General features: G+C 41.0%; 1 protein-coding gene across 2 annotated transcripts; it reads right to left on the minus strand.

Annotated features, from left to right (window-relative positions):
- Positions 1-424: 424 nt before the first annotated feature.
- On the minus strand, positions 425-22,659 carry LOC117414804 (metastasis-associated protein MTA1-like). Of its 2 annotated transcripts, XM_034024605.3 has the most exons (20): positions 22,179-22,649; positions 15,626-15,693; positions 14,973-15,066; positions 13,134-13,260; positions 12,516-12,579; positions 11,534-11,651; positions 9,767-9,869; positions 8,804-8,903; positions 8,201-8,389; positions 7,774-7,848; positions 6,904-6,962; positions 5,654-5,769; positions 5,404-5,555; positions 4,884-5,070; positions 4,409-4,498; positions 3,289-3,459; positions 2,936-2,971; positions 2,411-2,442; positions 1,901-2,055; positions 425-1,427 (listed from the first exon to the last, which is right to left on the minus strand). In XM_034024605.3, exons 1-20 carry the CDS (start codon positions 22,204-22,206, stop codon positions 1,274-1,276), a joined length of 2,118 nt encoding a protein of 705 aa, XP_033880496.1. In that variant the 5' UTR covers positions 22,207-22,649; the 3' UTR covers positions 425-1,273. The 2 variants fall into 2 exon arrangements, 1 of the variants encoding a protein (XP_033880496.1); XR_004546295.3 differs by lacking the exon at positions 425-1,427 and having other exon boundaries at positions 1,986-2,055; positions 5,436-5,555; positions 22,179-22,659.
- Between the last annotated feature and the right edge of the window lie 418 nt (positions 22,660-23,077).

A 23,077-nucleotide genomic window follows, 5' to 3' on the forward strand; every position in this document is an offset into this window, starting at 1 on the left:
AGTAGCTCGCCGACATCCGCTCTCGAGTTCCTGGGTGTAGAAGAGGAAGCTGGCTCGGTCGTGGGATCGGAGGACGTCCGCTGAACTTTCAGTTCTCCTGAGCTGTGTGGGGAATTGCTGCGGTGAGGGGTAAAAAAATAATTGAGGAGAAAAATCGGAGGTAAAATAATTGGGCAGTCAGAATAATAAAATAATAATAAAAAAAAGATATCTCTTACTATACCAAGTTGCCCATTAACCTGTTTGTAAAAATGAAAACATATTTACATTAATATGGAAGAGCTACATTGAATGGAGGTGCTATGCGCCAAACAGCCTTTCTTATTCAATTCAAACCACGTTACAATCTACAATTTCAACTCTGTCAACCCCACTTATTTTCTCTGTCTGCATATATATATATATATATATATATATATATATATATATATATATATATATATATATAGAACAGGGTTAGTTGAAAAGTCACAAAGTCGCTTATTTTAAATGGGACGAGGAAGGCTGTTCGGTCCTGACACTTAGGATTCTCCAGGTAAGCTCAAAGCCAGGTAAAAAGCATATTTCTAGAAAAATTATAATAACTCAACACTGGAGAAAAAGAAGCCAGAACCGCTTACAATGACTGACAACAGAGTAAAAAAAACACACACAATTAAAATAACATTTGAAGCTACTTATTCTTTAACATATTGATTCTTTGTTTACTGAAGTCTTAGTTTCCCAATCTTTGAACTGTTACATTTCCTCAGACAGTTTCAGCAGCAGCCCATTCAAGTTTTTCTTTTCTCAAGCCTGTCCGTCACGCAAAGAGAGATCCGCCTGCTGCTCCTTGTAGCGTCAGGTTAGGTCAATGCAACCAGTTCTTTCCTTCGACAACATGAATTCACATTGGAGTACAAACCTGCGATGAATCCAGCAAAACCACCTTCTGTGAAATAACACACACAGACAAAGTTCCGTTCCCCCCCCCCCCCCAAAAAAAAGAAAAAAACCCACTGCATTTGTACAAAAAACCCCCCCTAAAAATCCTGTTTTGATGTTGGATCTCCAATTCCCCACAGGTGTCTCGAGTTAAAACCGTTCAAAGTTTTCAAAGTTCTGGTCCAGCTTTCCGTTTGTCTTATAAAGTTTCGATAAAACTCCTTGATTTCGTTCTTGATGGCAGGGGTCGCTACGGTGTTTTGCAGGTCTAACACGCTGCGGCCGCTACGAGTTCAGGGGTTGCTTTGTTGTTAATCCACTCGGCTTGTGAGCGAAGGGGGAGGAGGGTTTAGTCTTCGATGATGATAGGCTCCTCGTTGACCGGGTGTCGAAGCTGTGCTGGGACATCCAGCTCGGATTCAATGTGCTTGATGAAGATTTGTTTGTAAGGCTGCCTGGCTGCTCTCTTGACATCGAAGGAAGCCAGGAGTTTGCGGACTTTTCTAAAGAGAAGATGAAAGAGTTTTATTATTGTACAGGGCTGGCAAAAGGGACATGTTTGGGGAGTACAGTAGTGTAACAACAGTCAATAAGACAAACGCTTGCTGTATTTATTAAAAATTTACAGCGCTCTTTCAGGAATGGGAATTCTCATGCGGAACGACAATGGGTACGTTTCACGGAAACCGTGAACTCTGTAATAACTGTGAAAAAAATACAGCCTTAAAAAGGAGGCTTGGTGGTCTAGTGGTTCAAGCAAGGGGCTTGTTCCCAGTTCAATCCCAGCTCAGCCACTGACTCGCTGTGTGTGACCCTGAGCAAGTCACTTCACCTCCTTGTGCTCCGTCCTTTGGATGAGAGGTAAAACCAAGGTCCTATTGCAAGTGACTCTGCAGCAGCAGTTGTGATGCATAGTTCACTCCTAGTCCCTGTAAATAATAATAATAATCATCATCATCATCATCCCTGGCTCTACCTGGTGTCTTCATTGGCCATGAAGAAGACATCATCAGGAGCGTCGATCCAGTTCATTCTCCGGTCCTTGAGCGGCGGTAGAGAGCCGTGCTTCATCATCCGCTGGGGTTTCTCATAGGACTTTCCATTCAGCAGGTAACTCTTATTGAGGCTGGCCTAGGAAGAGGAGGGGGGGAGAGAGAGAGCAGTCCAGTCAGGAGAGACCTTACTGGGCTGCATCTCAGAATCTCAACTCACAGGTAAATATAGTACAGTTTATGACCTAGCCTTACACTTAATCATCAAAAAGCCTTGGAGAAGCATTTAGTCACAGCATGGAATAGACTGGACCAGAGTATGTGGGATATGATCAGAGAAATACAACTCAAAAAACTCCATCAAACTATACAACATCAGGCTTGGCTGTTTCATGCCCACACTTGGGTTTCCAAGTCAATTTTCAAGCATACTTGCCACCCCATACTTTTACACACATGCACATCACTCGGTAAAAATACAACAAAGTACTCACAAGTTGTCGCACTTGACTGTGGTTTGGCAAACCTTGAAAGATAAGAGAAAGGTTAATGAAAGCATGTCAATTAAATAATTAAGGAACACTGAACTGTACATAGTAACGCTGTAATTTTATGAAGGTGGTCTGGCAACACCGTAAATCAGCAGAAGTCAGAGCTTTTTGCTGTTGTGCGCCTTGTTTGTGGAACTCTAGTCCGCTTGACATTCTTTTAAGTCTAAATCATTTTTTTAAATGTGCTTTTATATAATGGGTTGTAGCTGGATTCTATTATGAGCTCTCTTGTTTTGTTTTTAACTTATTTATTTCTTAGCAGATGCCCCTTATCCAGGACGACTTACAATTATTACAAAATATCACAGTAAAAAATAAAGCGCTCTGGGATGCCTTGGCGTGGTCTAAAAATGAACAATATCATTTAAATAAGATGGAGCAAGGCCATTTAAAGCCTTATAAGTTAAACTCAAACACCTTAAAATCAGAAACCAGACAGGAGGATGAGCTGCAATTGGGGTTCCTTACCTCTAGATGGCATCAGTAGCCTTTTCTTCATATTTCCTGGCAGAGAAACAACAAGAATATCCTTTTGAAACTCTGTGATCAACATCATTTGTTACAAAGAAACAGGGAAAGAATCCAGGCAATTCAATCCACACGAAGAAACAGGGCTGAATTCAAGAAGGATTACTTCAGAACACCGAGGAAGTGCAGAAGATATTCAGGTGGGATTCCTTGTGGGATTCAGACGGAATTCATTAGGAATTTGTGGCCGTTATTTGAAAGTGTTTGTTCTCAATGGACCACCTGCTATTCCGTTGTTTTGGGGTGGTATCTGATGCATGGTCTAACGAGCCCAGGTGACAATGTACACATACCAAGACATTGACCTTCAGCTCCGTTGTGCTGCTCGTAGCTGCGCTTGCCCAGGATGGTGGTGGAGCCGTGGTTGATGACTGGAACCACTTTTGCCACGCTGGCACTGCTCTTGTGGGGAATCAGGCTCATAGTAGATTTGACCGGCTCTGGCTTGATATATGGGTGCAGCTCTGTAAGACACCGCCAGATCAACAATACAAAACAGTGGTGCCACTTCTTTACATACACTCCACAGATTCTAACTAGATTATGGAAAGTGTACTTACCACAGACTCTGGAGTATCTATGTAATTAGTTATTCTATGATAGCACTACATTCTTTCCTTTTGGCTGATTCAAATCATGACTTCAGGATTCAAATTCTCTCAGCTGGCCCGTCATTTTGCACCTATGCCAGCTCTTTCAAAGAATGTCTTTGTTGAAGTGTATTTATAAACATTCCCTTAGGATAAACAGTGTTTATTTTGATTCTTAAAAAGATGCTTTACAAAAACAGTCCTTAACAAAACATTCCTTAAAAGAGTCTTTAAAGTTAGACTCACAGCTCTGTTAGCATAGTGCAGTATTACCAGCAGTCTAAATGCATACAAGCAAAAAAAATTAAAGATCAGTGATAATGTTGCCAGTGCAAATATGGTTTTAAAAAACTGATTTTTAAACCTTGATTAGCGTCTTTTATATCCCCTTCAGTCACTGTGTGCATCATTGTACCATGTTAAAAAATACCTTCGAAGTCTGTTTCAAAGCTCTTTTCAAAATGTCTGCTCTAGTACACTGCTAGTGTAAGAAAAGCCACAGCACATCTTGTTATGTTTTTTTTTTTTTTTAAATCGCTCTTCCTGCAGTGATTTAGCGGACTTTGAAACAGACTACAACAATTACACTTTCCTATCTATGTATCAATTTCCTATCTATGTATCTATTTCATAATGTTTTTTTTTTTTTTTTTCAAAGTCATGGCAGGGCAACTTCTCCAACTCCACAGAGCTGACACAAAGTGCTTTAACATTTCTAAAAATGTAATTAAACAAATTGTGACCGAAGGTGATATATTTCTTTGGGGGATCCTGTTAGTAAAATCACACACAGTCAATTATTAAAAGTGCACAGAAAACTGACCCATGTATTTCACGATTGTTTCCAAGGGCTTCCTCACCATCGGCCTCATTTTGACTAACAGCTTGGCTTCGTCTGGTAGTGTTGCCGAGCCTGTTTAAAAAGAGGACCTGTCTTTTTTAGGTACAGAACGCCGACCGCTAGATATCACTGTTCCTCTATTGAATCAACATTTACACCAGTGGTGGCCATAGGAAATGTATGGTTACCGTATGACTCTGTGTACATGTGAACAGTTTGGGACAGTTCAGGCTTTTCAACTCACACCCCCAATGCATTCTGGTAAGTGTAGTCCTGCTGTGAAAGGTACCCAAGACAGGTCAAATGTACCACCATGCATTGCGATGTGAGCCTGAACTGTCCCAAACTGTGCTAGTGTACATGGAGATATGTGGTAACCTTAGATAAAAGCAGAGCAGAACCACAGGAAAAGAATGGTAAAACTGGGAAATGACCCTGCAGATTTAAATGTACTCACACTGTGCTTTGATCTCCGCGCTGTTGACCGGTACAAAGGGTCTGCGAGCTGCCCGGCGAGGCTGCAGGAGGGCCAGGCACAGCTGGCGAGCGATTTTGGTCAGCGTGGTGGTCTGGAGGTAGAAGGCTTGCTTGGTCTTCAGTGTGTATTTGGGGTTGGCGTTCTTTACCCAGTATCCAAAGGGGCTCTGGGACAGAAACGACCAGCATATAAGTTCACCTGCAATCACAGCTAGCAGTATTGTGAGGCAAGATCCTCAACCGAGGATGTAATTACGAATCACGTTTAAGAAATAAACCAATCACCATTATAGATTAGAAAGGACGTATTAACTTACAGTCCACACAGGTATCCCCAGATACTGATACTCTCAAAAACATGCGCTAAAGTGGAGTAGTTTACACAGGCAGTGGATGAACAACAAAGAAAAACTAACTTCTCGAGATATAACCTCATAGAGTCCCTCATGCATTCACTGCTGGACAGACAAATGAATTTCCTGTCCATCCCTTTTACTAACCATGCTGTTCCTATTGGGCCCCAGCCTCTCACCCTCCAGTCTTGTTGGCATCTTCAGGCCACCATACTTCTTCCAGTAATTCCAGCAGGTGGAACACAACCTGCATTGCATGCTGGGAGGACCCCAAGAGTACCACTGAGAGCACTGGGTAGCTACACACAAAAACAGCAATAATATCAGGTGTGGGTGGTCAAAAAGTCTTTCCATATTAAATAAAGCAGTTCTTTGTGCTGGCTATGGGGTTACTCACAGTAACAGCTTTCACAGGCCCGGCCCACACTGCTGTTCTGACCCTGAGACCCTGACCCATTCACCAGGTCTGTCTTCACACTGTTACCACCGATCTGGTTCGGGTTGGGCTTGTTGCTTCATTCAAAAGAAAAAAACTATGAACTTCCATCCTTTGCTCACTAAGGGGCATCGTTTCAAAGGGTTTCCTACAGTCTTTGCTTAACTCCTATTTTTTTCTGAAAAAGGGGGAAAAACCCATCTCTTGACATCACGAAACGAATATCAAATACCTAAGTTGTGTAATCGATCAACGGTGCTGTAAACAATCTCCAGTTTCTTGTTTCTTGGCTTTGTGCATCACTGTTGAATTTTCATCTTTCAAAAAATAGGAGTTACTTTGGAGTTACACGGTCGGCAGTGGAATAGCCTGGACTTGAACTGACGAAGTTCAGGCTATGAGGCGCATCCTGCACTCCACGCGGAGCGCCTTTACCGGATGCGCCACTTGGGAGCCCAAAATAGGAGTTACTTAAAGAATTAAAGACTGGAGTAAACTTAAAATATGGCCCTAAACACTGAAACGCAGCAGATTCAATGAAACTGAATTTGAACAGTATCTTTAGAATGCATATTGAAACTACAGAATGCATCTGCTTTCTAATATTATACATTATAATGACAGGCAGGTTTGCTAACTGCAGCAGTGTGCAAATGTCTTAGACCCCCCCCCCCCCCCATTGCTTCTGTATTAGACCCCCCATTGCTTCTGTATTAGACCCCCCATTGCTTCTGTATTAGACCCCCCATTGCTTCTGTATTAGAACACCCCATTGCTTCTGTAGTTTTGATTTGTTGTGCATATGAAATCAAACCACTGGAACTGAAAATCGTCAAAATAGGGAAATTAGTGATTGTCTAATTTAACTGATGATTTCAATCAACCACACTTGCAATTAATTTAAAACAGTAAGAAAATAGGAACACAGAGCCACTAATGGTAAAATGCAGGAGACTTTTTGGAATGCCTAATTAAGATGCCTGATTAAAGCACAAAGTGGTCTAACATTTTCACACATTTGTTTCGATATCACTGCCTACTGAGTGAAAAGTGAAATTCTCACACCCAGAGGTTTTCATACAGCTAGTTATGTAAAGAATATAAATGACAAATCTTGAGATGTTCTATTAAATTGTCACACTACTGTATGTTAGCAAAACCCTTCTGCAGCACCAATTAAATTGATCCTTATGGAAGAGACTTGCACTTACTAGTTTGGGATATAAACTTGCTTCAGTCTGCTTTCTGCTTCGGCCGCTTTTAAACGTTTCTGAACAGATTGTAAGCATAAAACAAGGCATGACAATCACATACATATGGATATTAATAACATATTAGACATGTCTGCACCAGGAAAAAGCAGTTCGCGAGGTATGACCTGCATTCACAGGAACATCATCCAAATCAGACAAGTGCTCCCCAAGATATCGGGTTTAACAGCTCCGCCAAACCAGGACTTATTGGTTATAGGTTTCTGACAATTTCCAGGCAGGCTATAATTAGCTATCCCAGCATTTCTATGATTCATTCTCTCCTACCGCTTGCAGTATATTCACAATTGACCATTGAGATGGAACGAGAAAGTACAAGAAGCTTGATAACATGCAAAGTCAAGCTGTGCAGCGAAATCGCTACGCGTGTTCTTTGTTGTGCTTTAACTTGAAATATCAAATTCATATATTTTTCAGTGCGTAAAAAAACCCAGTACACAGCTTATCTGGAGCGCTGACCAACTTAGATCAAGTTCAAAATGAATCTTCTGGTATTTATTTAGCACAACTTTACACATTACATGAGTTGTTCTATTTAGCTGGAAAAGGGGACTTCTACAACAGTGGTATTACATTGAATGTTGCGACAAGTTCTGGCAGCCAGCCAGCGGAATAAAATGTACGAGCAGATTGTCCTGCATTGTTATAAAATTTGCGGCTGTCGGTTGCTCATTAAAAATATTATGAATGCATTGGAATTAGAGACAATTATCTTTTCAGAGATAACAAGATAAAGAGTAAGCACAAGTCCGTGTGGGGTAAAATAAGCAATACATGCCGGTGCCCCTGCTCCAACTCCTGCATACATACCTGTTGCACGTATCTGTCAGTGGTCTTCCACATGTAGTAATATTCCACAATACTGGTTAAGGATTTCCAAGGTAGCTGCAAATGGACACAAACGAATAGCAAGGTTAAATGTTTGTCCATCAATACAGAAAAATTCACATGGAAACAGTTCTTATGCATTTTTATTTACAGCTCTTTAGCTATAGCCAAAAGCTTTGTATCACCTGGAATTTTAGGATTGTTAACGTAACATTGTTCAGCAGGTTTCATTTGACTTTAAGAAGCAAAATTTGTTCATTCTATAGGGTGATGCAAAACGTTTGGACATTTATTATTACACAATTGTTTTTGTTTTTTTTAATATATGCATTTCATAAAAACATAGAAGACTACAGTAAAAAAAAAATCCTTTTAATGTTTTCTAGCATGACGGGAGTGAAGCACGTACAAAGTCCTGTCGAATGTCGACGAAGTCCTTGCCGTATTTCTCCAGCGCCTCTTCGAAGAGGTTTGCCTCGGAGGCGGACCATTCCTCCATCTCATCCCGGCACAGCACCGGACCCCCCTGAGGCACCAAGGCAGTGATCGCACACGACATGTCATAGCTGCACCGGTGCAGGGTATCCATGGCATGGAACTGAGCGAGAAACAACGTCACACGAAGCTCATACCAGCCCCAGTTATTGAAACTGCAAACCCATTAAGCACCAAATACATTTTGCTTTTAAAAGCTGTATTTATATTTGACACATGCTAAAATCAAGATTTTTTTTTACAGATGTAAATCCTTCGTTTTGGCTACAAAAAAGTCAAGTTAGACGTGTTCCTGTAATCAGAGCAGTGAAATTTCACGCCGGCTATGAAGCTCAACACTTAGAAAATGGAGCTTTATCATCGCCGTGGGTGTGAAAACACCATCTCTGTTCTAAACTGTTTCATTGAACCAATTAAACCTCCACCCAGACCCTGTAGTAGTTAGTTCAGCAGCAGCAGCCGCAGCCAGGCTGCCTTGGGAGCTCTGTTCAGGGAGGGCTTCCCAGCTGTCTCTTACCAGGGTGATGTCTCTGGATGCAGCCGCGGCGCTCATGTGTAGACTGGGCTGTCTGATGGAGCTGCTGCAGTCCAGTGCGCGGGCAAAGGTGCCGACGGAGCTGGGAGACACATAGAGAGACACATAGAGAGACACAGGGGCCCGATCAGTGTTTTTCACCCTTTAATACATGGCAAGCATATGGGGATGGATAAAAAGATCTCTTCTGGTCTTTATATATAAGGGACTATAGAAAGATGCAAATGGATTTGGAGTTCTAAGCAGGGTAGGTGTAAGTACGGTAGGGGTTACACATATGATCAATAAGAAAATGAACTCTTTTTCAACCTATATAAAAGACCTCTTGTCTTCACAACCACATCCCTTCTATATTGAAAGATACACTGAAATATACAACCCACCCCCCCCCACCCCCACTATACTAACCCTTTCGTTCATGGCGACCTCATATAGGGACATAAAAAAAGCTATTTTCTAGTGTTTATATGAGGAGGTATGGAAGATTCAAATGCATGATAGCCTCATATGAGGATGCCATTTTTATCCCACTATAAATCAGTATTGTTCCACTATTTCATGCATGCAGACTTAAACAAGTGTAAATCGAGGCTTTCAAATCCACTCCATTGTCTCTTACATGCTTCATTATCACTGGACCCTCTTTCTTGTACATTGTATTTATTTGACCTAATGCACCCTGGTGTCGTAAATACTGCAGATCACTTCCTGCTGTAGATCAGATTTACTAAGGTAACAGGAAGTCAAGAAGACAAATGTTTTTCGGCTAGTGTCTTTGAAAAGCCCTTAAAACAATTTTTTCTTGGCTAGGTCATTCCCTAAATATGATGGCCAACTTCACACAAGTGTCTCATGATCATCAACCACAAGTGTTCTCCAAGAATATGATCCACTGGAGCAGGATTGGTCTCTTCTGGAAATGGAGGATTCTTGATCACTGCTTACCGTGCAATAACCAGGAACTGGTCTATCTGCTCATCAGTTAACGGACTCTCTGGCTCCCAGATCTTTGTTTCCAGTTCTGTCTGATCCCTATCGTCAGTTTCATCTGAAACGAAAAATTGCAGGCTTTTCAAAACCTTTTCAATTTAAAAAATAAAAATAAATTTTTATTGAATTTATAATACAAAACATACCTTACAACAGTTTTCAAGGTTTTGTGAACAGGACTGCAACATTACAACTCATTTATATTTTATAACAACTATCACAACAGGATAAAAATAAGAAATATTTGGTTTTGTCTTTTGTGGGCATCAATAAATGGACCTAATTAATATATGTACTGTATTTTTTTTTGTTAAGTGTACAGTACATAAAAAAATGCTATACTAAGCTTATGATTTACCTTTTGTGACTTGTACTGTAAAGCCATATATATTTGGCGAATCACACCCATAAAACCTATTTTGCTCCAGAAATGTTGGCTACCTGTTGCAATATACAAAGTATGTATTATTAGTGGAATTTGATATTCATTTGCAATTGTTTTTAATGCACGTAAAAATGCATAATAAAAGGCTCTCAAATATTTATGGCTTTACAGTATTCACAGATATTAAAACAAACATACTGACACACACACACACACATTCTATATAAACACACACGCACCAATTTTTCGAAACAAAGAACAATGATTAGCATTAATGCTGTGAAATGCCACTGAAAAGCTGCTGATTGATTAAGAACGAACTGTTTGTTTTATTTTTAAATTGCTGCTCCAACAGGAAAATGAAATGTATCTGTTATGGCCTCTGCTTCCATGGAAACCGGGCTCCAGACTAGGTCAGCCTGTCGGTGATTCAGGAAGGTTGGGCGACTGCAGACTGAAAAACTCAACAACAAGGTGTGGGAATGGCTCAGGTCAGGTCATGAGTTTTTGTTTTAACAAAGTAATATACAGTAAAGTCCAGGTACCTTCCACCACTCGCTAGAATCCAGTGCTGGATAAATGAAGTATATAATCCGGAGGTGTCCAATCCTGGGGGCCATGCCACTCCAGGTTTAACAGGTAAAATGAGATCATGAACTCCTTAAGGGTCTGGTGGAGGTTTCATTGGTTCAATGAAACAATTTAGACCAGGTGTGGAAGGACCAGCTACGTCCGTGCAAACTGAACTGTGAATACAGGTAGCTTGTATTGAAGATTGTTTTTTTTTTAAGACTTGTATTTCAGACAACACAATACATGAAATGTTACTGCTGATTCCTGACAACTACAAATCACATGTGTGTTGAAGTCAATGGTCTAGATGCAACGAGACCACACAGAGAAGGTACCAGAATGCAGCATTGGAATATCTCCCCAATAAAAAAATTAAAAAAAGCGAAGAACCAAAAATCTCAGTACAATAACCAGTATTAGAAAATGGATTGGCGATTCGTCATATATTTTTAAGCGGATTGATTTGGCACAAACATTAAACCTAGTTTACCAGCGATTGGATACCCCATATTGACCAATCAGGGCAAAGGAAATGCCTGATCCATTTTTTAATTAAGCAATAGAACCCTCATCAGATGGCTTTAAGGTCTGGTAAGGCCCTTTTCGTTATGTTAACTGCACTCCTCTTCCCCCTCTTCTACAGGTTCCAGTGCTTGCATAATGTCAGCTAACAGGGGATTTGAGTCTGTCATTATAAAAGCATTGATTAGGGCTCCTTTCACTGAGCACAGATCACACTTGACAGGTTTTCAAACTCTGCTCACCTTCTTTCATGAGGTCTGTGATATCGGCCTGGAATCGCGGCCCAATTCGGATCTCGCCCTTGTCCGCCAACAGTGTCTTCTGTTGTGGATCATAGACCAGGCAGTAGAAGAAACTGTCCTGGAGGAAAAGGGATGTTACAAGATCATTTCATTTCAGCATTGTCTAGAGGGGGGTCATGTGATTGGCTGCCATGCATGTCAGTCAACAGAGGAAGCACCTGGTTAAGGGGCGTGGACAATTTAATTCTCCAGGTAGACAGAGGAAGCACAGGACCACCTGAAAGAAAGGTTTTCCGAACAGAGATTTCTTTAACCTGCAATCACAAGTCTCAAAATGAAATGTCTGCTGTGGTTTTTTCAAAACTGCACATTGAGGACCTGTATAAGAAACAGACACGCTGTTCAAAACCACTCCAGCAGTTCAAAATCAAACATCTGATCTGTGAAACAAGAAAGAAGTGCTCAGTATAGGAAATTAAAAGCCAGCTTGTTTCAGGCAAAACACACCATGATAGACTGAGCTTGTCCTTCAGCGATAAAAAGGCTTTCTCTCTGGTCCCTATCGTTTCCAATTTGCTGTAAAACAACAAGAGAGAGTAGGAGCCAGCTAGAGTTATCTCTGTGTTACTAGCTTTCAGCTGCACCGACTGGCTGCTGTCTGGGGAGTTCAAACTGCCTTCTGGATAAACTCAATACTTAATGTGGTGTGTCTGCTGCACATTGTATTTACAGAGCTCTGGTTAATTTGTTTTGCCATTTTGCAAACCTTTCAAGTATTTTTAAGTAAGTATGTTTGCTTAATTTTCTGCAGTTTTTTTTCATATATTCACACAGATTTGGACTTTGTGTACCCATTACGCTCCCTTTCTGTGTTGGAGTGAGTCAGGCCCGTCTGCCTTCACACTTTATTATGTGATGTATGGATAGAAGGATAGATGGACTTCACCCCAGTCAAAAAGAAAATAAACAACAAAAGGAGTACCTCTTTGTCTAGGTAGGAAAAGAGTGCTTCCGTTTCATTCAGCAGAGTGACGCAACACTTCCCGCTGTGGGAAAGAGAAAATGTAACACGTGTTAAAGCTTACGCGAGTTTTCAAGCATGCAACATTGAAAACTTTGTAAAATATTACTTTAAGATAGGGTTACCATATGACTCCATGTACACTAGGATAGTTTTGGACAGTTCAGGCTTTTCAACTCCCATAATGCATTCTGGTACATTTTACCTGCCTCAGGTACCTCTCACAATAGGACTACACTTACCAGAATGCACTGGGTGTGAGTTGAAAAGCCTGAACTGTCCCAAACTGTCCCAATGTACATGGAGTCATATGGTAACCCAGCCTGAACCCCTCTAGAAAAACTTTTTGGTTGAATTTGCTAACCAGGAAAACCCTGCTGACGACCATCCCTTACTAAACAATCTCCAATGGACAGACCGTGGCGCCACAATGGCAAAGCAATGGATACGTTACGAAGGGGTAATAGTACAGTAGGTGGCAAAATGGCAGCTACAATGGTATAGTATGAGGCTGTTGGTAGAATATTTTGGCAACGTAACCCAGCAGGGATGGCTGAAGGTCGAACCGTGTCTGGTTACCGTATATGAGTGGCTGGTAGTGACTCCAGCTGCCTGGACAGGAAGAGCTCTCTGTGCCTCAGCTGATGTATCTGTTTCTCAGTCAGCTGCTGCAAACTCTCCCCTTCAATCTCCTCTTCCAGCTCCTCTGTGATCCAAACACAAAGCCAAGGGTAACAGTGTTAGGCGCTGTACAGCTATGACCAAAAGCGTTGCATCACCCTACAGAATGAACTCATTTTGCTTCATAAAGTCGAATGAAACCTGCTGAATAATGTTACGTTAACATATTGAAACACACACCGCTTTGTAGTTTCCCCATATACTTCACGGAACACTGACAACAATTGAAAAACATCTAGTTACAATCTAACATGCAAGTTACAATCTAACATGAAATACTACTGTACTACTATTATGGCTTCCAGTAGACTTTTAGGGTATCGTTTTGTAGCTTCTTTGATTACATAAATTATGTTCATATAGTTTTTTATTGTGTCTCAATCCAAAAAATTCTAGAGGGTGATGACAAAACTTTTGGCCAGAGCTGTAGACTGTCAGTGAGGGAGGGAGGGAGGGAGGGAGTAGCGCATGCAGAGGGAAGCATGGTGACCCAGTGGCCTGTGCTCATGGTTGGCTCACTTCCCGGTGTGCTAAGAGGCTCCCGAACGTAAATGACTGCATCCCTCCCTCCCTCTGCCCTCTGCGCTCCCTGAGCTTGGCACTGGAAACACTGTGTGTACTCTGAGTTTCGTCTGAATAGCAGTCTTGTCTGGTGTTGAAAGCTCCCTTTGGCTGCATACTGCTTTATGGATCTTGAGTGCTAAGGAAACCTCTCTCGGAATTGGAGGGTTCCGTTTAGCCGTGTGATTGGTTTAGCCTCAAGAAGCGCAACCCAATCACAATGCAAGGAACATACATCACGTGTGCTCTGGCCAATTGCATTAGAGCGCTGTAAACAAAACAAGCGGGCAGGATATATAGTTGGCAGTGATCCCGATGGAAAGCACTCTATATCTGTTATATTTCTGTCAACTTGCAGAGAGCTTATTCTGATCACTAATTTACACCCACAAACTAGACATTTGTACCATGTTAAAAAAAGAACTGCTTTATTAAAACATGGCCATCTCAGATATACTACATGTGACACCAGAGCTAAACTGTGTTCAAAAGTTCAATTTAAAGCGACTCCTATCTGAGGTTGCTTTCAGCTGTAGGGTCCACACGTTGCTGACTGGCATATGTGCCTGCTAAGTTGCTGCTGAGTTTTATGTTTTGTGATTGATTTCTTGTGATGTTGTGTGCTGTGGTGACATGAGCTTCTTGCCGGGTCGTCACTGTAAATGAGAATTTGTTCTCAATTCACTCATCTAGCTAAATAAAGGTTTTGATTGGTTGATTGGATTGATTGATTGGTTGGTTGATTGATTGGTTGATTGATTTGATGGATGATTGATTGATTGATTTGGTTGATTGATTGCTGATTGATTGATTGATCGATTGATTGGTTGATTGGTTGATTGATTGATTGATTTGATGGATGATTGATTGATTGATTTGGTTGATTGATTGTGGGTTGATTGATTGGTTGGTTGCTTGATTGGATGGATGATTGATTGATTATTGATTGATTGACTGATTGATGTGGTTGATTGTTGGTTGATTGATTGATTGATTGGTTGGTTGGTTGATTGGTTTATTGATTGATTGATTGATTGGTTGATTGATTGGTTGGTGGATGGCTGGATGGTTGGTTGATTGATTGAATCGAGTGTCTCTCAGACTGGGCTGCATTGCCAAGGTGTAGTGCAGAGTGGGGAGCAGGGAGGTAGAAGTCCATACGAGAATGAGACTCACTTGAGTGTTTATCAGCCAGTGCAATGAGGTTGCTAGGGATATCTCGTCTCCTGTAGAAACAGACCACTTTGGCTTCCACGTTTCCATTTGCAGTCTGCAAACGAGCGCGAGAAAAACAGGCCTGTTAGTGACATGCATTCTCCATCAAAATACAATGAAAAACTGCATCTGCCTGGGTACTTCATTTTGACCAGTCTAAACCATCCCTTATAAAAGTTTACCATGGTAATGTTGCAGTCTTCCTATGCTTTTCCCAGTTGTATACTATGCATTTATCATAGGTTTGTCAGACATTTTAAGGTACTTTGCTATGTCTCTCTGGGCTTTACAATGCTTACCTATGCTTTACCTTGTTTCACTATGCTTTATTATGCATTACTATGGGAAACTTTGGTAACAATTTCAAATAATGTCCACAAATTCCTAATGAATCCTGGCTGAATACCAGAGGATTAACACCTGGATATCTTATGCACTTAAGGAAACCCCTTATAAAAATTCCCCACAGTGAAAGCACATCAAAGTGCAATAAAGCACAGTGAAAGCATGGCACATCTTAATATCAAAGCGGATACTTCAGTTGAAATAACTCCTAGGTTTCACAACGTTTCTTGCAGTGAAAATGTGGTTCAAACGTAGTGAAAATAACTTACCTTATTCAGTTCTTCGATTCGTCTCACTAAATATGGGTTGCTGGAAGAGTTCTCAAAGTAAACATAATCTGCAGAGGGAATGCAAAGGATTCGTAATCAATGTGACATGTGTTTTACTGGTCGTGTGTCAGCTGTCTAACAACCAAAAATAAATAAATTGAAAGACCATAACGGGTGGAAGCAACACAGTTTTAAAGGTAAAGCAATGCCCTGATAATATGACATCCCCCCAGCAAGCAGCAAAAAATACCAGAAAACTGCATTTACAGAACTGCGTGGAAAAAAAAACAATCACGCTACAGATATCTTCCAGATATCATAAAAAAGGGAAACAACATAATTGACCAAATTTTGCTCCTGCTTCCGAGTATCACTTCCTGTGTTGTAGGTCAGATTTACTCCAAGTGACCTACAGCAAGCAAGAGGGGGATCCGTGCTAATGTTAACCTGGGTTATAACGCTCCTCTGAATTGGCACTGCAAGTTATTATTGGAGGGGTGCAGCACAGGAATGATTACAGTGAATCAAACAACGTCTCCCCTGGAGCTTAATGCATTACCAACTGCAGCATAGGCTGCAATCTAACGCACTGTAAAAACCAACCTCATATTTGTTAAGAGTGAGAGGGAGGGGAGAGAGAGAGAGCAAGCTTTATTTACTTGCTTGTTTGCTTTGCAATTCAACCTTCGGGTCTGATTAGGACCCTTCAGCTCAAGAGAAAAGGGTGGAAGAGACTTCAGTTCTGCTTTTTTTTCTTCCTGCCCTGCTTTTCAGACAGAGCACAAAGGATCAATTGTGTCTAGACAGCTGTCTTTTTCAGCTCCACTGGCTATCCATTAACCCTTCATCAGCCACGCAGGCGGTATTCTGAAATTCAGAACCATACTATTAAATTGTGATATGTGGTTCAGTCTCATAGCACGGAGGATAGATACAGTTGTTCAGTCTCCATGCCTGCTCTGGACCTGAGGGAGCGCCCTTTCTCTTAGGGGGGTGAAGGAGGGAGCAGTTCAGTCTCCATGCCTCAAGCCTGCCCTGGACTGGAGGGAGCCCCCTTTCTCTTAGGGGGGTGAGGGAGGGAGGGAGCAGTTCAGTCTCCATGTCTCAAGCCTGCTCTGCACCTGAGGGAGCACCCTTTCTCTTAGGGGTGAAGGGACAGTTCAGCCTCCACACCTCGAGCTTGACTAGAGAGGCCACTAGTCAAACACAGAAATAATGTTCCTTAGCTGCTGTTTGAACTAGGATTAAACCCCAAGACCACTCAAATTCAAACAGACCTTTTGCTAACTAACTGAATAGCTCGCTTGTTAAGCTGATTTCTGCTGCATGCTAACTAAATAATGCATCGGCCAAATGCTCATCTGAATGTTAACAAAACACATTGCGTAAGTGAGGCTGGTATTATTCTGAGTACTTTCCTTCTACTGAACTGAAACTGGTTATGCAAAGACAGCTTCACTGTTTTCAGGACAGCAGGAGCTATTACAGTTTAAGACGCTTACAGAACAATCAATAAAAACACCACTGGGATCTCATTATAATCCTCAGTGTATTACCCTGAAGTTACCCTGAAGCAGAACCATAAACAGACCACAGCATTGGCAATGGATCTGCTCGGCACTGGTCCTGACACCGGCAGTGTGTATTGGCTGTGATACCATTGTTGTGTCATAATATGAATGTGTCACTACTCACCATGCCACCAGTGGCTGACCGCTACTGAAGACAACATGCAAAAGGTATTGAAATGGACGGATTTTCATGTATGCTGGTTCATATCATTGCAGCACCATGTATTAGCGTGTACTGCAAATGACAGTCAATATAATTACATAATGATACTAATAAAACTTTGTATTAAGAAAATAATTACTTAAACAATAATAATAATAATACGGCTAATTACCCTAATAATAATAATAATAACAGATGGTATGTTAATGAGGCCCCGGTGGGGTTGTAAAGTCCCTGGGTCCTTGCATTTCAGGAAAGCCCATCAGGATCTTTCAAAGCACATTAAAAGCATTCCGGGGTTTGCTCATTTTCAGCCCTGCCAGCAGCCCAGTTTATAATAAATGCGATGAGAGACACTCTGAACATGGCTGCTGCTGGTGCCATTTGTCTTTAGTACATGCAAGTCTATTGCAGCGCACTGCACTAACCGGTTAGCAAACACAGTGTGCTGACACAGTGCCAGCTGTGCCCCAAAGAAGTCTTCTACAAAGAAACACAATGCCAAGCGCTCATAGCCCCCCTGCCTAAAGCTAAACTGAGACTTTAAACGTGTCACCTAATCCAGGCTTGAACCTTCCCCCTGTATTCAATGCTCTTCAGTTGCAATGCTGCAGGGGAACTGCTATGGCAGTAGTTCTGTGCTCAGGGGCAATGGTAGCTTCACTGGTATGGTGCATCATTGAGGATTTCTAAGTGTGCCACTCTTAAGTGAATAATAGAAATGAAATGCCAAGGCAGAAAGAAAGAAAGAAAGAAAGAAAGAAAGAAAGAAAGAAAGAAAGAAAGAAAGAAAGAATTTTAGGCCCCAACTACTAATTCCACAGAAACCACACATAACTCAGCACAACTCTCAGTGATTTCCCATGACGGTCCATTCTTTCCCTGACTGTGTCTTTGCTCCACTACTGTTTGCTCTGCTTTTAACCTCAGTCCACTGCAGGAACCGTGAACAAGGGACAGCTGAAATAGTGCATTTACAGAAACACAGTCCTTCCATTTGCTTGGCATGCAGGGAGTCGCTGTTTGAGACATGCATAATTAGCAGGGAAGGCCTTTTGTTCCTTGCACTGCAGCAATCTCCACCCCCCAAACAGGAATAAGCAAGTTCATTACACTGAGCAGACAAGCCACTGAGAGCAGGGAGGCGTGCATGGCCCCCACAGACTCCGCTCTGAGTTCTGGGCTGAGAGCTGCCCTGCATTGTTCAAGCAGCTAGAAGGGGGGAACCAACAGCTTTGCAAACAGTGTGTAAAACTGACTCCTAAAAGAATGATGGAGGCAGGTGGAAACAATGGCATTTTCTTTGTTTTAGGTTACTATTAGCTCTTAGATCTGTATACCGTACATATATGTGTGTATGTATACTGTGTGTGTGGCCATGAAAATGGTATGCACGAGGACGAAACAAATTACTTATACAGTCTCAAGTGTGTCTCAAGTCCCTTTCTGTCTTCTTTCTTTTTTTTTTTACCTTATCCGAAATTTAAACAGCAGAAACTCTGAACAAGCAGAAGTCCAAATGCAAAAAGAACCTAACTTTCTAATCTGCAATCAATCACAGGTTCCAGGTTCTGAGCTTCACTGATCATTTCTGGTCATTTTGTCTTTGAAACACTTTCGGTTAAATTCACTGCTGCTGAGGAATGCCTACTATCGCTAACTGTGCAATTATAGTGAACTGTAAATTATGCTCTTTGAGCTAAAATATATATACAGTACTGTGCAAAAGTTTTAGGCAGGTGTGAAAAAATGTTGTAAAGTAAGAATGCTTTCAAAAATAGACATGTATATTTATGAATTAACAAAATGCAAAGTGAGTGAACAGAAGAAAAATCTACATCAAATCAATATTTGGTGTGACCACCCTTTGCCTTCAAAACAGCATCAATTCTTCTAGGTACACTTGCACACAGTTTTTGAAGGAACTCGGCAGGTAGGTTGGCCCAAACATCTTGGAGAACTAACCACAGTTCTTCTGTGGATTTAGGCAGCCTCAGTTGCTTCTCTCTCTTCATGTAATCCCAGACAGACTCGATGATGTTGAGATCAGGACTCCTTGTTCTTCTTTACGCGGAAGATAGTTCTTAATGACTTTTGCTGTATGTTTGGGGTCGTTGTCATGCTGCAGAATAAATTTGGGGCCAATCAGATGCCTCCCTGATGGTATTGCATGATGGATAAGTATCTGCCTTTACTTCTCAGCATTGAGGAGACCATTAATGCTGACCAAATCCCCAACTCCATTTGCAGAAATGCAAGGAACCTCCACCATGCTTCACTTTTGCCTGCATACACTCATTCGTGTACCGCTCTCCAGACCTTCCGCAAACAAACTGCCTTCTGCTACAGCCAAATATTTCAAATTTTGACTCATCAGTCCAGAGCACCTGCTGCCATTTTTCTGCACCCCAGTTCCTGTGTTTTCGTGCATAGTTGAGTCGCTTGGCCTTGTTTCCACGTCGGAGGTATGGCTTTTTGGCCGCAAGTCTTCCATGAAGGACACTTCTGACCAGACTTCTCCGGACAGTAGATGGGTGTACCAGGGTCCCACTGTTTTCTGCCAATTCTGAGCTGATGGCACTGCTGGACATCTTCCGATTGTGAAGGGAACTAAGCATGATGTGTCTTTCATCTGCTGCAGTAAGTTTCCTTGGCCGACCACTGTGTCTACGGTCCTCAACGTTGCCCGTTTCTTTGTGCTTCTTCAAAAGAGCTTGGACAGCACATCTGGAAACCCCTGTCTGCCTTGAAATTTCTGCCTGGGAGAGACCTTGCTGATGCAGTATAACTACCTTGTGTCTTGTTGCTGTGCTCAGTCTTGCCATGGTGTATGAATTTTGACAGTAAACTGTCTTCAGCAACCTCACCTTGTTAGCTGAGTTTGGCTGTTCCTCACCCAGTTTTATTCCTCCTACACAGCTGTTTCTGTTTCAGTTAATGATTGTGTTTCAACCTACATACTGAATTGATGATCATTAGCACCTGCTTGGTATAATTGTTTAATCATACACCTGACTATATGCCTACAAAATCCCTGACTTTGTACAAGTGTACCTAGAAGAACTGATGCTGTTTTGAAGGCAAAGGGTGGTCACACCAAATATGGATTTGATTTAGATTGTTCTTCTGTTCACTCACTTTGCATTTAGTTAATTGATAAATATAATCTATTAACATGTCTATTTTTGAAAGCATTCTTACTTTACAGCATTTTTTCACACCTGCCTAAAACTTTTGCACAGTACTGTATATACTGTGGAGTAGTGGTTAGGGCTCTGGGCTCTTGACCGGAGGGTCGTGGGTTTAATCCCTGGTTGGGGACACTGCTGCTGTACCCTTGAGCAAGGTACTTTACCTAGATTGCTCCAGTAAAAACCCAACTGTATAAATGGGCAATTGTATGTAAAAATAATGTGTAAAAAATAATGTAATTGTATGTAAAAATAATGTGATATCTTGTAACAATTGTAAGTCGCCCTGGATAAGGGTGTCTACTAAGAAATAAATTATATATATATAGTATATATAATTTAGTACTGTGCAAAAGTTTTAGGCAGGTGTGAAAAAATGCTCATCTCTCAACATCATCGAGTCTGTCTGGGATTACATGAAGAGCGAGAAGCAACTGAGGCTGCCTAAATCCACAGAAGAACTGTGGTTAGTTCTCCAATATGTTTGGGCCAACCTACCTGCCGAGTTCCTTCAAATACTGTGTGCAAGTGTACCTAGAAGAATTGATGCTGTTTTGAAGGCAAAGGGTGGTCACACCAAATATTGATTTGATTTAGATTTTTCTTCTGTTCACTCTATTTTTGAAAGCATAATTACTTTACAGCATTTTTTCACACCTGCCTAAAACTTTTGCACAGTACTGTATATATAATAATAATAATAATAATAATAATAATAATAATAATAATAATAATAATCCTACAAACATAACTAGCCCAGGTCGGTATAGTCTAGTTTTAGAAGCATTCACTTATGTAATATTATCTGTATCATTCTACCCTCCCTTACTGTAACAAAGCACATGCACGTGTGCAGCAGACCCCTACTATACCAATCCGCTCGTGCTACAGTGCTGTCGTATATGTTGTTGTGCAATGTGTGCTCTGCAAATGCAAGAATGCACGAATGCATTAACGCTTGTTTCTTTGTTGCATGTAGCCGGTCTCCGTGCTGTAATGTGTTTGCTGGACTGGACTGCGCACACACTTCTCTCTGGTTGGCGTTTTAAGCACGGTTTTCCACTTAGCGGTAATGTTGTTGCATATAACACAGTGCCTTGCCTTACCCAAGTTTGCTTGTTGAATGTAAAACAGATATATATATATATATATATATATATATATATATATATATATATATATATATATATATATATATATATAAGGATTCAAGCATACACTATGCAGGTACCGTCCGTAACCATTCATTTGGAGACAGTTATCATAAACTATTCCTAAAATCAAATAAACTGCTTATTTTTAAACAATCTGCCATTTTCTGTTCACATTTGTTACTCAAGTGTAATCTATACTGTACATTTAGGCTGTACAGAAACAGCAAAAGCTGCAAATCAATGCTTTGTTTCGTTAAATAAATAAATAAATAAATAAATAAATAAATAAATAACAATTATTATTACTGCACTAGTGTGTAAAAAAACATGCCTGTTTATTATCTTTCCGTACAGTATATGGAACAGAACAGTATTTTACAGTATACAGCTGCTAGGTTACAAGTCTAGCTAAACACCCCTCTTTACCACATCCATTCCTGAATGAATTTAAATCAATTCTCCAAACTTACCCACCTCCTACCCTGTACATGTTAGCTGCCATCTTCCACACTTGCAAGAACAATAAACAAATCTGATTAGCAAACGTTTTTAAACATCACGCTTCCAGCGGTGTCCTTATAACACACAATGGATGCATTGTGTATCTCACGGAGACAGACTGTGCAGTGATATTTCATTAGAACGACCCCGTTTCTGTTTTTAATTATTATTACAATTCACCGTTCCCCGGCGTGTCTCCCACAATGTGTATCTCCTGTACGTATGTCCAGGCGTCCCGCGGTCCGTTCTTGCCTTTTTGCTTGCGTTGACGTCAGATCCCAAGTCGCTGGCAAATCTTTTACTCCTACGTTAACCCGTTCAGATCCCGAGCAACTGAATTTGCAAATAGAAGATGACAAAAAAAGTAATGCAACAACACACACCGCTTGTGATATATCAAACGAGAGGGGAAATGCGGATGCGTTCACTGCGCGCCGTTGTTTTAACATTTTTACGAGTATCTTCTCTGTCTCCGTGTATGTGTGTACGAGGACGGAGGGCGAGTGTTGATGCATTAGCCAAATCTCCAGTATTGAGTTTTTTGCTAAGTGGTTACGTACCAGCAAACAACAGATCCGATATGGACAGATTTATTGATTAGTTATTATTATTATTATTATTATTATTATTAGTATTATTATTGGTATTATTAAACAGTATACTGCTGCTATTTAGCGTCTGCTAAATAAACAAATAATAATAAACAAATAATAATATTATTATTTGTTTATTTAGCAGACGCCTTTATCCAAGGCGACTTACAGAGGCTAGGGTGTGTTAACTATGCATCAGCTGCAGAGTCACAAGTGACTTGCTCAGAGTCACACAATGAGTCAGTGGCTGAGGTGGGATTTGAAACGGGGACCTCCTGT

The sequence above is a fragment of the Acipenser ruthenus genome, chromosome 7 (assembly GCF_902713425.1).
Source record: "Acipenser ruthenus chromosome 7, fAciRut3.2 maternal haplotype, whole genome shotgun sequence".
NCBI classification, from domain to species: Eukaryota; Metazoa; Chordata; class Actinopteri; order Acipenseriformes; family Acipenseridae; genus Acipenser; species Acipenser ruthenus.